Below are 15,717 nucleotides of genomic sequence, written 5' to 3'. Positions count from 1 at the left end.
AATGCTTTTAACATACACAACAGTGCGTATTAGAGCCACTTAAAGTGTCCCTCACATAAGAGCAAGGCAAGCTAACTAGTAGTTCTCCAATCGATCAAGTTTGTCTTTTCATAGAGGAAATTATTATGCTGCGACGACGAATAATAATATCAACACAGAACACATGTTGTAACCCCAGCAGTCCGAGTACAAGAAATAGAAACTCATAGTGCCCCGTTTTGCCATTGAGTGGCAAGAGCGTGCGCTTGCGCGTGGCTCCTCTGCATTATGTTTAACTTCAAGCATGTCTCCAATGCTTGGAATTGAACTGAACGGTCTTCAGCATTCCTCTTCCTATTCTTGATCCTTCATCTCAGTACCTCTCCAGATACTCAACCGCTCTTTCAGCAAAAGACAATTACCCGCGTGTCAAGGGAGCGCTGGCTATGGCGGCGACATGCACGTCTATTAATGCACTGGCAGTTTGAGCGATTCAATCATTCTGGGCCCTGATAGAGAGCATTCTCCTCCCCTACTGTAAATCTCAGACCCATCTTGGTTCTGATGCAATTTTTGAGCTAATTCTGGCTTCCGGGCGCTCGGGGTTATGATGGGGGTGTGGAGGAAGGGGGGAAAAAGCGGGGAGTAGGACGACAGTGGGATTTATAGTGGTGCAGAGGACCCCGGTGAGGGTGGGCCCATCAATTGCCACTGCCCGTATGTCAGGGCAAACAGATTTTAATTACCCCGGCTGTCGTGTTTATGCTCCTCCATACCTCGGTGCTGTCCTGCTTTTGCTTTCACAGTCTGCATTGGCCCGTTGTACTCTTTTTCAACTCTTACTTGCTGTTGCACCACGCCACCGAGACCACCACAACCCCCTCCCCTTTTCTCATCACCCCGCCTTCTTTTCTCATTACTTTCCCTCTCCTTTTTCTGTGGCAAACGGAGATGGACTGTTCTGCTGTGGCTGCACTTCAACGCCATCCCCATGCCTGATGATGTACTATCTTCATAAACACTACCTTATTGCTTTGCCTGTGTGAACAATGTAGCTCAGCATTCCTTCTTATTTGCGTGTGTGTGTGTGTGTGTGTGTGTGTGTGTGTGTGTGTGTGTGTGTGTGTGTGTGTGTGTGTGTGTGTGTGTGTGTGTGTGTGTGTGTGTGTGTGTGTGTGTGTGTGTGTGTGTGTGTGTGTGTGTGTGTGTGTGTGTGTGTGTGTGTGTGTGTGTGTGTGTGTGTGTGTGTGTGTGTGTGTGTGTGTGTGTGTGTGTGTGTGTGTGTGTGTGTGTGTGTGTGTGTGTGTGTGTGTGTGTGTGTGTGTGTGTGTGTGTGTGTGTGTGTGTGTGTGTGTGTGTGTGTGTGTGTGTGTGTGTGTGTGTGTGTGTGTGTGTGTGTGTGTGTGTGTGTGTGTGTGTGTGTGTGTGTGTGTGTGTGTGTGTGTGTGTGTGTGTGTGTGTGTGTGTGTGTGTGTGTGTGTGTGTGTGTGTGTGTGTGTGTGTGTGTGTGTGTGTGTGTGTGTGTGTGTGTGTGTGTGTGTGTGTGTGTGTGTGTGTGTGTGTGTGTGTGTGTGTGTGTGTGTGTGTGTGTGTGTGTGTGTGTGCACCAGTTCTGTACCTAGGCTCCCTTTTCCCAACCTGGTGTGCATACTTGTCTCGCCACAACTCGACTTGCCGATTCTGACAATCAATTCCTGTCTGTTTACATTTGAAAAGCTGAACGTTGAAGACTTTGTGGCATTTGTTTTCCTGTGGCAGGTGTCTTTTTTTTTTCTCCTTTTTTTTTTTTTGTGCACAAACCTGGCTACCTACCAATATAGGGCAAATAAGGACAGGGACTTTGGAACTGTTAAAAAAACAACAACGTTATTTTTAATGTGCAGATACGTGTGGCTAATATGCAAATTATAAACTTACCTCCTCCTTCTGATGAGCTTCGTTTCGCAATGAAAAATGTACAGCTTTTGATTTAGTTCTTTTTAAAAACAGCCATACTCAAGCGTATCAAAGTGAACTATTTTCACTCGTTAATGTCCGTCAAGCATTTAACACCTGGTTCTGACTTAATCTGATAGAAATATAATGCCAAGGTTCCCATGGAGTGAGGAAATGTTGGTGTTATTGGACTTTTCTGACAGTTGTCCAATAAAGTAAATATATTTGCCTTCAAACTATTTTGGTCAATATTTTGTAAAAATAACAGATGTTTGGGGGCGCCGACCATTAGTGTCGATGTGTGCAAAAATAAGAAATACAAATTGTCTGTGCAGATTTTATCATGGCCTTCTTTGTCATTTTTAGTAGAAAGAAACAAAGTTGCAAAACTTGTGTACTCTTAAAAATGCCAAAAACACATGCCAGCATTTGTCGAACATTGTTATACTGTCGTCTCCACTTGGCTGCAGTGGCATATTTACCATTGCCAACATTTCAAGAAGTAATTACCAGGATGATCTGTATGTCCGCAGACCAAGGCCCTGCTTCTGTGCTAATGACATCAGCAGCAGTCATTCTCACTTCCAAACATGCAAAATAATCTTCGGAAACGGTTGCCAATGTCATTGGTTCACTGGCACTATTCAAGGGTATTGAAATTCAAGGTGATAAATCTCCCGTTTTAATCAGCGCAAAACATGTCGCCCCCCCCCATGGCTTTTTCTCTCTAGTTAGACAAAGTCAAATCTGTTTGACTTTGCCTTTGGTCTTCTTCTTCCTCCCTGACTGAATACACACATGCTTGTAATTATTAAATACTTGTACAATTATTTGTGTGTGTAATCACTAACGTACTTGTTTCCTTCCCGCAGTACACCGTGTGGAACTTTTTACCAAAGAACTTGTTTGAACAGTTCAGAAGAATTGCCAATTTCTACTTCCTCATCATCTTCCTGGTGCAGGTGAGGAATCATTCACTAAACAGTCACTCGCCTCGCGCTGTTGTTGTCGGCTTCAAATATTAAATTGCTCGACATCGGCCCTGCAGTTGCTGCAGTTATTCCCTTCAGCTTTGCGGTCTTTAGTAACCAGCCTTAAAAATATAAAAGCACTTGTTGCCTCCCTTACTTCCTCTCTCCCCCGCCGTCGTTCCGGTCCATGCAAATCGTCTCCCCCCCCCCCCCCCCCCCCCCGCAGCTTGTCACCACAACGGCAGCGACAAACAGGTTCTCGTGTAAACAGTCGCTCTGGTGTGTCCTCTCTTTACATATTGACTGAATGAGCCTGCAGATTGACTTGACTCCCAAAGCCCAAAGCTAAGTGCTAAACTAGAAAACATCTCGGGGCCACAAAGGAAATTTCGTTATTATCAAGTGGTGTTGACTCTTTTTCTCCCTGCTCTTAAGTCACAGAAGAAGTGAAATACGTAACAGTACGCCCTTAAGAGACGGAGGTGATTCGGTTTTTCAATTTTGTGCGTGTGCGCGTGCCTGTTGCACATTCACATACACTCGTTCAATGTTCTATGTTAAAGAGTATAAGACATTTGCGTCACTAATTTGAGGGATCTGGACAAACAAAAACTGGTAAACGTCACTACGAAAACGGAATTGGCTTTACTCCATTTACATTAGTGTTGTCACTATCGAATATTTTTTTAAATTAATTAGTCTATTGATTAACACAGTCGATTAATCAACCAATCAGATTAATTTTAACTTTGCATTAAAGTGTATTAAACACTCCCCCCCCCCATTACTGTTTATTAACTAGTTATTGGTGTTTATTTCGTACTTCATATTTTTATAGTGATTTAAAAAAAATCACATCAATGCTGTCACTATCGAATATTTTTCGAATCGATTAATCTATGGATTATTTAATCAATTGGATTCATTTAAATTTTGCATAAATGTGTATTACAAAAAAAAAAAAATCCCCGTGATTACTCTTTATGAACAAGTGACTGGTGTTTATTTAATACTTCGTATTCGTATACTGCTAAAAATAAAAATAAAAAGGGGGGGGGGGATTGGTGTTGTACTTTGTTACCGGTTCGGTCATTGTTTTCCAAAGTAAAAACAGATGTTTGCAAATGTCTTAATTTTGATTAAACAGAAGATAATCAGTCTTCTTTCATACACTTCATACTACTACTTTCTACAGAAATCAGTGAACAATTACTGTTGATATGCTGAAATCAGAGGATTTGGACCATTTTAAATTAAATACAAAAATGGCTCCAAACAATTACTCGATTATTAAAATAGTTGTTGATTAATTTGATAATCGATTACTTGTCGATTAATCGATTAATTTTATTTACATAGATAATGATGCTATGTGGTTAATGTCTAAAATATCTAACCAGTTTCTCAGTGCACGAAGCAACCAATCACGGCTCAGCTTGCGAATGTCACATGACTCAGAAAACAGGTGAGCAGTGATTGGTCGTTTCCTGAGCCCTGAGCAACTGTGATGTCATTTTAAGTCAGTCGAAATTGTGCAAAATGGCTGCCCACTAAGATGGATAAAAACGGATGAATTTTGCTTCCTCATTCATGTTCCACAAACGCAGTATTAATCAAAATTCTGTCTTTTGGACTAGCGGGAATGCATACAACATTATTTGTAATTACAATTTTTGGTAACGGTAACTTGAAATAGGTTATTCAGTAACTTTTTTTGCGTGAGTCAGCATGATGCAGTGCAGTTCCACCCCACTGCCAAAATAATAAGCATTGTCTATGCAATATAAAGTTAACAATGTTCGTGGATTGGGTCTTTTGAGTTTGCCACTGTACCTAATGATGTGGCCGGTGAGGACGTATGGCGTCATGGGTGTCCTGGGTTTGCTGAAAACTGTTTACACAAGCTGCAGCCTGGCTGGCATTTCTCCACTAATCCAAACTCTCTTGAGGGCTTTCTTATTTCTAACCGCTTTTTTTTTTTTTTTCATGTGGTGGGGGTGGTTCTAATATATCAGAGAAAGCAGGGAGGGGGAGATAAGCAGGTATAGGAGAGACCTTACGTGCACTCGGTCTTTCCCGCTGCCTGACATCTCTTGGACAGAAATAAACCTTTTCACTCCCCCCGTGAGAGCGGGCGTCATGTAAGTGCTGCGCCATCAAGCAAATGTCAGAGCTCCTCCAAACTCTTCATTTATTCTCTTCCCCTTTTGTCGTCTGGTGTCTTTCCCCCCGTTTCAGTTCTCGTGCCTCCCCTCTCACGCGCCCCCACTTCTCTCTGCAGCGCCGCACTGCTAACGTCAGCAGCCAGGAAGCCCTCTGTGTGATTCTGAGCACCGCAAATAGGCACAGGCTGATAAAAAAGCACCACTCTCCTATAAATAGCCCTGCGTGTCTTTGCACGAATTTGATGAAATGGGAATAGAATGCCGTGAGAGAGCACGAGACATGGCACTGAAGGCTCAAGAGAGGCTGCAGAACGAGGAAGACGAGGGTGGGTGGGGTGAAGGAGGGGTGAAGGAGGAAGACGCAAGCACAAACATGCATACACACGTCGCCCCGGGACTTTGGGGGGGGGATCCTGCTGTCTGTCTCTCACTTTGACACACTTCCAGGCTGATACGAGGAGATTTGCGCTGGGCTGATATCACACCAGCACATCGACAACAGCGCTGGGATTTTTTTCTTTTCTTTTTTTGCATTTGGTGCAGAGCGGGAAACAGACCTGGCTGTTTTGCACAAAGTTGTCGCAAGATTCTTGTGATTGAGAACATCTGTTTTGTGTATACTCCATTGATGAGTGCCGTTTGCATTTTTAGCTGTACTATTAAAACCACAAAGGGCGTTGAAACGATGCTATTCCAAATATGGTTGTCGTGCTGAAGATAGTCCATGCCGGACTATTTTGAGGAACAGCAATTGCTTTTTATAGTCTGAATTTGCTATTCTAATTGTCACAAGGATGACAAATGATGAATCAAACAACGCTTTTGGCTGCAAGCAGGCTTTTATCGTGCGTTCTCTCGTTTCCTCCGCGCTGCGGTTTGACCATCTGGCTGGTGCATCACAGGGACATGCTGTCCACAGTTCCTGGTTGTTTGCGTTTAAGCTTCCTCTAATCAGTCAGTCCTCCGTTCCAAACATGTGGCCAAAGGTTTGCTGTAACTTTTATTTTAGGATGCGAAGGACTCCATTAGGGCAGTCTGTCCCTCACACCTCGGACGTGTCTTCGGGCATGGCTTTTTTGTTTAGAAGAAATTTAAAAAAACGGTTGTCACCGGATATCCCTAATTTGTCAACATGGTGGGATTTAATAATGGACACTTACAAAATGGAAGTCCTAACAGCGTTTGTAAGTCAGAATCACGGTCGGTTTGAGAAAAATGGTTAAGGTACGGTAAGTTAAATTTAAAAAGGCCAATTCAATTTTTAATTGAAAACAATGGTACGGTCACTCTCTGATGTTCATGATGCTCATTATTGTTTTAAGTTGTATTTTTTTTTTTTACCTTTTTTTTTTACCTTTTTTTTTTTTATGGAGTGTTAAATGATGACATGCATATTTTTGCACTTTGGCATCAGAACTCACATGATTGATTTTTAGCAGGCTTATTAATAATGGCTAAAATAGTCAATACAGTGAGATACTCGTAACCCGACTAAAAGTTTTTGGAGATACTAGCTGTCGTTTGGACAATTTCTCTGCAGGTGAAAATGGAGATACCAACGCTGTATGGTGGCAGTGAACTCCACTTCACAACAAGCACCAACACATGAATAATTCATTTTTAAAAAGCTTTAAGCTATTTATTGCCACTCCCAGTTGAAGTTTACTGGCAAACAAAACAAAACAAGAAATAACCCGGTGTGTCATTACTCATTAAAACCACAAAAAAAAAAAAAGGAGCAGCACGATGTCCAGAGAACTGAAGCAAAAATAAGCCACAATTTCAACAATTAATTCTTTGCACACTAATTATGTCATCACAGTATGTTTTATCTATGTTCAATCTTGAGCATTTTCACCTCCCACTACCCCCCCCCCCCCAACTTTTTTCAGTCAACAATTGGTCTAATCATCTGACATCTTTAAAGACTATTCTTAGCAATTTTTCTCGTGGTCTGGGTGTTGTAATCTGCCCATGAACCCATGGGGTGTACAATTGTAAACATTAAACCTGTTCAATGAGTTTTCAACCGTGTTTTAGTTGGCTACCTACCATTAACCTCCGGTGTCGCCAACTGCTCAGTACGGAAAGTAGCTTTTGTATCTCCTAAAAGTCGCTAAAACATGTCATCGCCTAATTTGCATAATAGGCGTATTGCACGTAGTTGTAATAGACGCTGTTGGAGAAAGAAATAATGTGTCACATTCTAAAAATCGGTGTGTGTATTTGCACCCCGCTTTTAGTCCTGCTTTTACAGGTGATTGTGCTCTGGCTTAAGTGAGGGAGGCCAGGATCATAAATTCCGTTGTAAATCACATAGCGGTTATAGAAGGCCGTTTGTGTGGTTTTAGCGCAAAGCTTTGGTCAGGCGGTGCTCCTCAACGGGCCGTTTGCGGGGATTACCAGATTACTGCTCCAAATTCTGAAGCCGCTGTTAGCGCAACTTGCGCAAGGGGAAACTCACGTGCTTAAGCTTTTGTTCACACAGACATCAAACCGGTCATGTTAGTCCAATGTTTTGGGGTGGCGCGATGGTGCTGACAGATTAATCCAGTTACTCCAGAACTTGATTTAGTCACGGTTCAGGGGAGTAGCAATACTACCGTCTCCGAGACACAGACTACACCCTGCGTTTACTGGAAGCGAAGGAGGCCTGCACCCACCAAACCACTTCCTCACTCTTTTGTCCCACCAACACACATCTGCCGCTGATCAACTCCGCAATGTGCTGATTCAAAGCAAGCCATTATCTTCTCAATTTGAAGGTTAAAAGTGGAGTGTTGATCTTACTGTTTTTTTGTTTTGTTTTGTTTTTTTCTAATAGGTGATAGTGGACACCCCCACCAGCCCAGTCACCAGTGGCCTACCCTTATTTTTTGTGATTACAGTGACGGCGATCAAGCAGGTAGGATCCTGCATGTCAAGCTTTGTGTGTGTTTATAATATAATTAAATCATCGACTTCCTCCTCATTATAACAAGTCTCCATTTGTCCTTTTCCTGAAATGTACATGACTAATGCACTGCTGGACTTTTTAATAATGCACTGCTGTTGAATTCTGATTAGAGAAGACAGAACATGGGCCTCTGAAGGATCGACTACAGGGACATTTTCAATGAGCATAACTCTCTTTGTTGCTGCCGTGTCCCCTCTTCAGATGTATTGTTTAACGACTAACTTTTTAGTTGGTCTACCGCTGGGGCTTTGAAATGCACAATAGTGGGCGGATTTCCTTCTATAAATGAATGTGGCCCACTGATAGAGCTGGATGGCCTTTGGTATGGCTTTAAAAAGGAACGGTGTGGCATTCCGGCTGAATCTTTTGAGAAAAGTCAAATGTCTCGTGATGCTATTAACTGAAGTTTCAAGCGAGATATGTAGATTAGGGATAGACTGATTGTCGGCCAAGCCGATACTTGGCGTTTTGGTGCATATCGGCATCTGCCTTTTTTTTTTAATCCGCTGGCCAATAACAGATCATACTAAAATTGGGTAATTCTCAGAGAAATATTTATTTAAATGAATTTGTCAGTTACATTTCTAAGACATTCTGGTGAGCCTGGGAACTCGATGCACTTTATGTTTTTGTTTGTACCTAAAACAAAACAAAGTTATGAAGCCATGAACTAAAATACTGATATTCGATTATACAGAAATTTTGGTAGGGAGCTATTTATTTGTTGAAGTTTTAATTAAGCTTTATAAGACATGTTGCTGTGCCTAGGTGCTCCCAACACGTTTTGTTAGTTTTAAAGATTTTTTTGGTTGTTTGTTTGTTTGATTGTTTAACTCATTCAAACTCTAAAACTTATTTTTAAGTTTTTTAATACTTTGTCCTTCATTCCCAAAAACTTATTTATAAGTTAAAAAATATATACAATTTATGCTAGAGCGTACAGAAGGCTTTGATGAAGCTTCTGACCTGAAGAGGTTGCTTAAAGCAATGGTAGTTGTTACAGAAAATGGCCAACAGGTGGCAGCAGAGTATAAGAGATCAGCCAGGGGCATCTTGCAACAAGTTTTTTTTCGCCAGGTTTGTGAATAATGATGAAACTTAGCTATATTCTAATACTAATTGCTGAAAAACGGAAACGGATAGAAATATTATTTTTTTCCCTGATGAAAGAAAATACTCTTTTGGTAAGTTCCATGTTTTTATAGCAGCAGAACACAATATTCTATGGGCCTTGCAAAATCCAGTAAAACAGCCGGGAGTGAAGGGGGTTGCTTCAGTGAGAATGGCGGGGAGTGAATGAGTTAATAAACATGCTTGTAGGCACATAAATGAAGTTAGGTGTTGGCATTGTATTATTAAAAATGTTGACATATATTCCCTTCTACAGCAAATAAGGTTATTAGCCCCCTTGACTACTGATAATCGGTATCGCCCCAGAAAACAACATAATCGGTATAGCTCTAATGCAGATATGAAAAATGGTTTTAGAGTTTAAAATGTTTTGCCAAGTCATGTTTTCAAAGGCCTTTGCCAGGGCATATTCGTTTAAAGTTCCTGTAAAGTGAAAATAAATATGTCTTCTAAATTTGACTCACCACAGAGAAGAATGTTGCCGTTACAATTTGTTTCATATATGTGAATTGTGAGGCACATCCACCAACTTGTGTATACTACAGGCCTACAGGGTAATGCTTGCATCAAATTTGCGATCTTAAAATGCATAATTATATACTGTATGTTTCCCCCGCCCCAAAGTGCATGCAAATAGGCTTCTGTAATATAATTTACTTCCTTTCAATTTCCCGCCTTTATTTCAACCACCTGGCACCATCGCTCTCCTTTCACCTTTCCCTGTAATCTTAGTTTCTGACTCGGGGCCCTGCCTTGGCTCGCCTCTTTACCTTATTTATCGCTGCACCACCCCATCCGTCTCGTCCCTATCCTTGAGTAGTTTTTAAACGCACCCACTATAGTCTCCGCAAGTGCTCCTTTGCACCTGATGCACATAGCAATGGAACTACTTAATGCTGATCACACGCACCTTTCTTCATCCCTCGGCTCTCCCATGTGATTGTTGAGAAAAACACTGTGCCAGAAGGTTTGCATTTTTTTTTTTTAAGCATACATCGAAATGTGCCATTCCGATTGCAGGGCTATGAGGACTGGCTACGACACAAGGCTGACAATGAGGTCAACAAGTACCCCGTGATAGTGCTTGAAAACGGTCGGAGGCTACCGAAGGAGAGCGAGAAGATCAAGGTAGCTCATAGCATAGCATCTCTGCTAGGTGCAGTTGTGGAAGAGATGTAACATGCGCTGACTGCTAAACACATGATATTTCACTTTCGTGCTGATGAGTGTGTCTCGGGTGTATTTTTGTAGGTCTAGTGTATTAGGTGCAACAATAATGTTAGGATATTATTAAAGATGGATGTACAGGCATTTATGAGATGTGGTGTGGTGGCCCAAAATATTTTCTCTTTTTTTCTAGGTGGGAGATGTTTTGGAAGTGGAGGAGAATGAGACCTTTCCCTGTGATTTAATCCTGCTCACCTCCAGCAGGAATGACGACACCTGTTTTGTTACCACTGCTAGTCTGGATGGAGAGTCCAACCATAAAGTAAGTGGAGTTGTTTTCAGGCGTATACAACAACGGGGAAGAACCTAACAAACAGGAAACAATAACTTCTGTAAATTGGAACCTCTGTTTTCATGATTAATCTATTCCAGCAAGTCTGATCAAAATTAAACCGCAATATGTCCTACAAGAAATAATGTCAATCTCATTAATGCATTCTCGGCACCCAAGAATATCATAAATACATAGTATAAAAGGATAACTAACATTTTAGATAAGGAAAACGGAGCGAAATGAATACTGCTAATTGAACATTTGCCATTTTAGTTTAACAATTTGAATGTTGCCGAGCAAACCGGGGAGTGTTATTGCTTTGAGTTGTTAATAAAAACTTACATTTAGGAATACGGCTGAGTCGCACATTTTTTTTGTACAAAAACTGGTGCTAAAATTTAGATGAAAAATATTTATTGAAAATCTAATCGTATGAAAAATATCAATATTCTTAATCGCTTTTGCCCATGTTTTGGCCCTTTTTTTTTTTCTCCATTGCGTCACATTCATTAAACTCTGTCTCTTCCTCATCTCCAGACACACTACACTGTTCCAGACGTAGGGAAGGATCTGGAATGCCTCAGTGCCACTCTGGAGTGTGAACAGCCCCAGCCTGACCTTTATAAGTAGGTATTCATCAAGTGGCTTCAACAGATTCACCCTGCAAGTCTGTGTTGCCTGTGGTTGCACAATCATTTAATTCCCAGTTTTTATGGCTTAGCCAAAAGGATTTCTGTCACATGCCAGAGTGCTGTTTAACAAATGTAGACAGAATTCTGATATCCTGTTGGAAAGAAAAAAAAAAACCTGCAATGATCACTACTAATAACTTGACGAAAATGTGTCCACATCTGTGGTTCTTCTCAGCAAGTCATTAATATATGTGCATTTTTGTGCTAGGTTTGTCGGCCGTATGTACATCGACAAAAGCAATCAGGATTCCGCAGTGAGGTGAGAGCACTCAATATAGTCCAGCAAGCTCACTTTTAAGTCGGCGCTTAAAACGCCGTTGACTTCAGCACCCGTTTGCGTCGCCAGCAAATCATTCTTTTATTGATCCTTTATAGTAATAGTAATGCGCTGGTAAAATTAAAAGGGGGGCTGGCTTGGATTCAGAAACTCCTTACAAAGCAGACGTTGTTGTCACTGGCTGCCTTCGTAATGGCCGGTGTTAAAACAAATGCCAGTGTTGTATCACCTCCGCAAACGGCCAGACTGCAGTCAAGTCATACGGACCGACTCTCCCTGCACCTTTTTAGAGACAACGCCAGCTGAGCTGCCAGGCTTCCATTAAGTAAAATGAGAAGAATGTGGATTTACTGCCACTGTTTGACTTGAACTGATGATCCTGTGCAGGTCTTTGGGCCCGGAGAACTTGCTGCTTAAAGGGGCAACTTTAAAGAACACTCAGAAAGTCTGTGGTGAGTCAACTTTCACTTGTATCATCTTTGTATTAGCAAAAGTAAAAGTACTCTCCTGCGCTTGTTCTTCAAGGTGTTGCTATTTACACCGGCATGGAGACCAAAATGGCTCTCAATTATCAGGGCAAGTCTCAGAAACGCTCGGCTGTGGAGAAGTAAGTTTACACCAACGTGCCAGTATGTTTGCCCGTGTGTGATGCCGACCTTTTGAGGTAACCAGTGCATTTTGACGTCGTCACTCTCAGGTCCATCAATGCCTTCCTTTTGGTGTACCTTTGCATTTTGGTGAGCAAGGCGCTGGTGTGCACGACGCTCAAGTATGTGTGGCAAGGCAAGCCCGGGCAGGATGAGCCTTGGTACAATGAGAAAACCCAGAAAGAAAAAGACACAAATGTGGTATGTAGATGAGCCTACCTGGCATCAGATCGCTGATTTACATTGTGTATGGCTGACACAGGAGTTGTGTTGTATATCGTCTGCAACTGCTTCATTCGCCATATTTTTAATCTTGTTTTACAAGCGTCACCCTTTACTGATCCGCGCTAATAAAATTATGCGGTGTGAAAACTGCATTGCAGGCCAACAGTGTGAAATTGCCCATTTCATTGACTGTTAACCTTATGCGCCAGTAAACTATTAACTTTTCAGTCCAAACAACATGTTTTATTACACCAACATTGCAGCAAAAATAGTTGTTGGTACACCAAAGTAAGATTGATGTTGTCGTCTTTCCCTCCTGTCACTCACCAGTATCTAAAGATGTTCACTGACTTCCTGTCATTCATGGTGCTCTTCAACTTCATCATTCCCGTATCCATGTACGTGACGGTTGAGATGCAAAAGTTTTTGGGATCCTTCTTCATCACCTGGGACAAGGACTTTTTTGACCCTGAAATCAAAGAGGGAGCGCTGGTCAACACCTCTGACCTCAATGAAGAACTGGGACAGGTTGGTAATTCCAGAGATCATCGGGCTTAGATTGCATACACCGAGGGTTCTATTCTCCGGTTCGTGCATATTTTTTTAGGCACCTGAGCTTGCCTATTTTTCATTAACGTGTATTCTTCCATCCAGACTTCTGACACCATCACCATGCGTAACCAGGGAGTGAGTGTGGGATGTGTGATTTGTTGAATTGTGAGGCTGGCTAGTAAATCATGGAGCTTTCAAGAGACTTGTGAATGTCATTGAAATCCATGCAAGAAATATAGCCCACTTTCAATCTGAAAATACCGTGCGCAGCAGCTGTGTCGTCGGCCAGTAGGGAAACTGAAGGACAGCATATTTTTTTCTTTTTAATTGTTTAGGAAACAAATCCAATAAAATGTAGTTTAAGGTTGCCATGCTTTTCACTTAATGCATGATTTATTATTTGAGGTCCGACAATAAAGAAAGTGGTTGTCCCTACTATTATATAGATCGATGCCTAACCTTCCTTGTGCCACAAACGGACAGTCATTTAACTAATTTGCTCCCAAAATACATTTTTTAAATATTGCCACGGTTCCCAAAAATGTATTTGTTTTTTTTATTTTTTATGCTAGAGCATACAGAAGGCTTTGATGTGGCCCCTGACCTGAAGAGGTCGCTTAAAGCAATGATGGCACAAAAACCGGCCAGCAGGTGGCAGCAGAGTATAAGAGATCAACCAGGGCTTTGTTGCAACAAGCTCTTTTCCCCAGTGTTTTCAACAGGTTCGTGAATAATGATGAAACTTAGTTAAATTCTAATACTAATTGCTGCAAAACGGTAACTGATACAAATACTTTTTTTTTTAAAGAAGATACTCTAATCTTTCTTTTGGTAGGTTCCATGTTTTTTATAGCAATAGAACATAATGTTCTGTGGGCCTTGCGCGAAATCAGCCAAAATCAAATCCAGTAAAACCTGGAACGAAGGGGGTTGCTTCAGTGAAAATAGATGGGAGTGAATGAGTTAATGACATTTGTGGTTGCATTTTGACGATTGCCGTAGAAGCAAATGAAAACAAAAGATTGAATTCACTCTTGCACCATTTCAGTGACTGTAGTTGGAATAGCCGGCAGGAGCTCTGCACTTTCCCCAAAACTTCAAAGGATAGTCTTTTAATGCTGGCCGCCAACACCATATTTGAAGAGGAATAACACGTGGCAGTTGTCGGTGAAAAAAAACTCTGCTGGTAGCAATATTTTTCGCCAATAAATGTCACAGCTAAACGCTAAATATTATGGAAGTCGCTCAGAGTGTGTGGTGATGTCCAGTCACCTCCAAAAGTATTGGGCCGGCAAATTCCATTCCTCTAGAATGTAAAATACAAGCTGTCATTCTGAACTTTCGTTTGATTTTAAACCGGAATGTCTTCAGTATACAACCAAAACAAAGGAGCTGTTCCTGCGCTGGACTTGCGCAACTGACATATTTGACAGGGAATACCCGCATTTTAGGGTTGCTTAAGTGGACATTAAGACTCGTAATGCACAATTAGTTTGTCATATAGATGTTTAGAGGTCCCAAAAGGCCTCAGTGTTTACAACACCTCGCCACAACAGGCACACTTGCACATTCTAATGAGATTGGTAGGTTGAGTTGCCTTTTAAAAATATGGTAATGCTTGTTTTGTTTTTTGTGTGTTTTTTTTATTGCCACTGTCTGAGGTTTAATTTTACGTTGCATTTATTACTGTGGTTATGGTGGTGTAATATTTCATTACCTATTAAATGTTTTGAAGCACTTCACAGTATATAATCCAGTGCTTCATATTTTTATATTTTTAAAGACGGACTTTTAGATGTAGCTGCTACATTGTGCATGCATAACAAAATAAAAGGCCAGTATAATACTATGAAATTATTCTATGAAAATGATGAAACATTATCTGACAGAATGTGCTCTCCAGTCCGATTACAACAGATGTACTTTTAAATGCTAATAAGTAACCACGAGCAGTCGGTGTCATTTTGACTTATTTAGTTTTATGGCACTCTTAATTGCCGTCAGTTGCCATTGACATTTCGATTTGCCCGGTGATTGAGATGACAGAGATGCAAAGTTAATGCCTTGTGCAAGGTTAATTATCAATGCAAGTGTTATCCTCTCATTGGGCCTGACTGTTCAAATTGACAACACGTTTTTTAAGTGACTTTGCAATGCTTTTTTTTTTTCATGTGCTCTGACTGCAGGTGGAGTATGTCTTCACAGACAAAACGGGGACCCTCACTCAGAATAACATGGAGTTTATCGAGTGCTGCATCGATGGATTCCAGTACAAGCATCGAGACGTAAACTCCGAAGTCGACGGATTTTGTGTCACAGATGGGCCCGTGACCAGTCTGAAGGAAAAAGCTGGCACGGTAGGTGTTTGGGGGCGGCGCCCCATCTGTTGTACACAGGAAAATGGAAAAAAAAATCACGCATGCAGCAGCATATGGCTGCGATAACGCTCAGTGCTCCGGAAGGCCCTTCACAGGTCACCCACATAGTCTACTCGCGGTGCCAGCATATGTATTCAGAACTCAAGTGCTGGTGGCACGAGTGCCTGAAAAACAGTTTATGAACTGCGGCGCAACACTGTGTATATTACTCTGTTAGGACAATTGGCTGTAAATCTTGAGCTTTATCTCATGTCCAGCTACTGTATATGATAGTAGGGCTGCAAACCAGTCGACTTTTGTGACTCAGC

The 15,717-nt window shown here is 41.5% G+C and overlaps 1 protein-coding gene across 7 annotated transcripts in view; it reads left to right on the top strand.

Annotated features, from left to right (window-relative positions):
- atp11c (ATPase phospholipid transporting 11C (ATP11C blood group)) overlaps positions 1-15,717 on the top strand; it is a 44,442-nt gene that overhangs the window by 16,006 nt on the left and 12,719 nt on the right. For all 7 annotated transcript variants that reach the window (XR_015095936.1, XR_015095935.1, XM_086084505.1 and 4 more), the window contains exons 3-13: positions 2,787-2,876; positions 7,875-7,955; positions 10,158-10,265; positions 10,498-10,626; positions 11,176-11,264; positions 11,539-11,589; positions 11,995-12,059; positions 12,133-12,214; positions 12,305-12,455; positions 12,810-13,007; positions 15,218-15,388. Coding sequence is in view for 5 of the 7 variants with exons in the window: in XM_086084505.1 (XP_085940631.1) it covers positions 2,787-2,876; positions 7,875-7,955; positions 10,158-10,265; positions 10,498-10,626; positions 11,176-11,264; positions 11,539-11,589; positions 11,995-12,059; positions 12,133-12,214; positions 12,305-12,455; positions 12,810-13,007; positions 15,218-15,388 (1,215 nt within the window). In the remaining 2 variants the exon portion in view is untranslated. The remainder of the gene's footprint in view (positions 1-2,786; positions 2,877-7,874; positions 7,956-10,157; positions 10,266-10,497; positions 10,627-11,175; positions 11,265-11,538; positions 11,590-11,994; positions 12,060-12,132; positions 12,215-12,304; positions 12,456-12,809; positions 13,008-15,217; positions 15,389-15,717) is intronic.

The sequence above is a fragment of the Leptonotus elevatus genome, chromosome 9 (assembly GCF_054856555.1).
Source record: "Leptonotus elevatus isolate MCC_2025b chromosome 9, RoL_Lele_1.0, whole genome shotgun sequence".
Taxonomy (NCBI): domain Eukaryota; kingdom Metazoa; phylum Chordata; class Actinopteri; order Syngnathiformes; family Syngnathidae; genus Leptonotus; species Leptonotus elevatus.
This window is presented reverse-complemented; position numbering and strand designations above follow the sequence as displayed.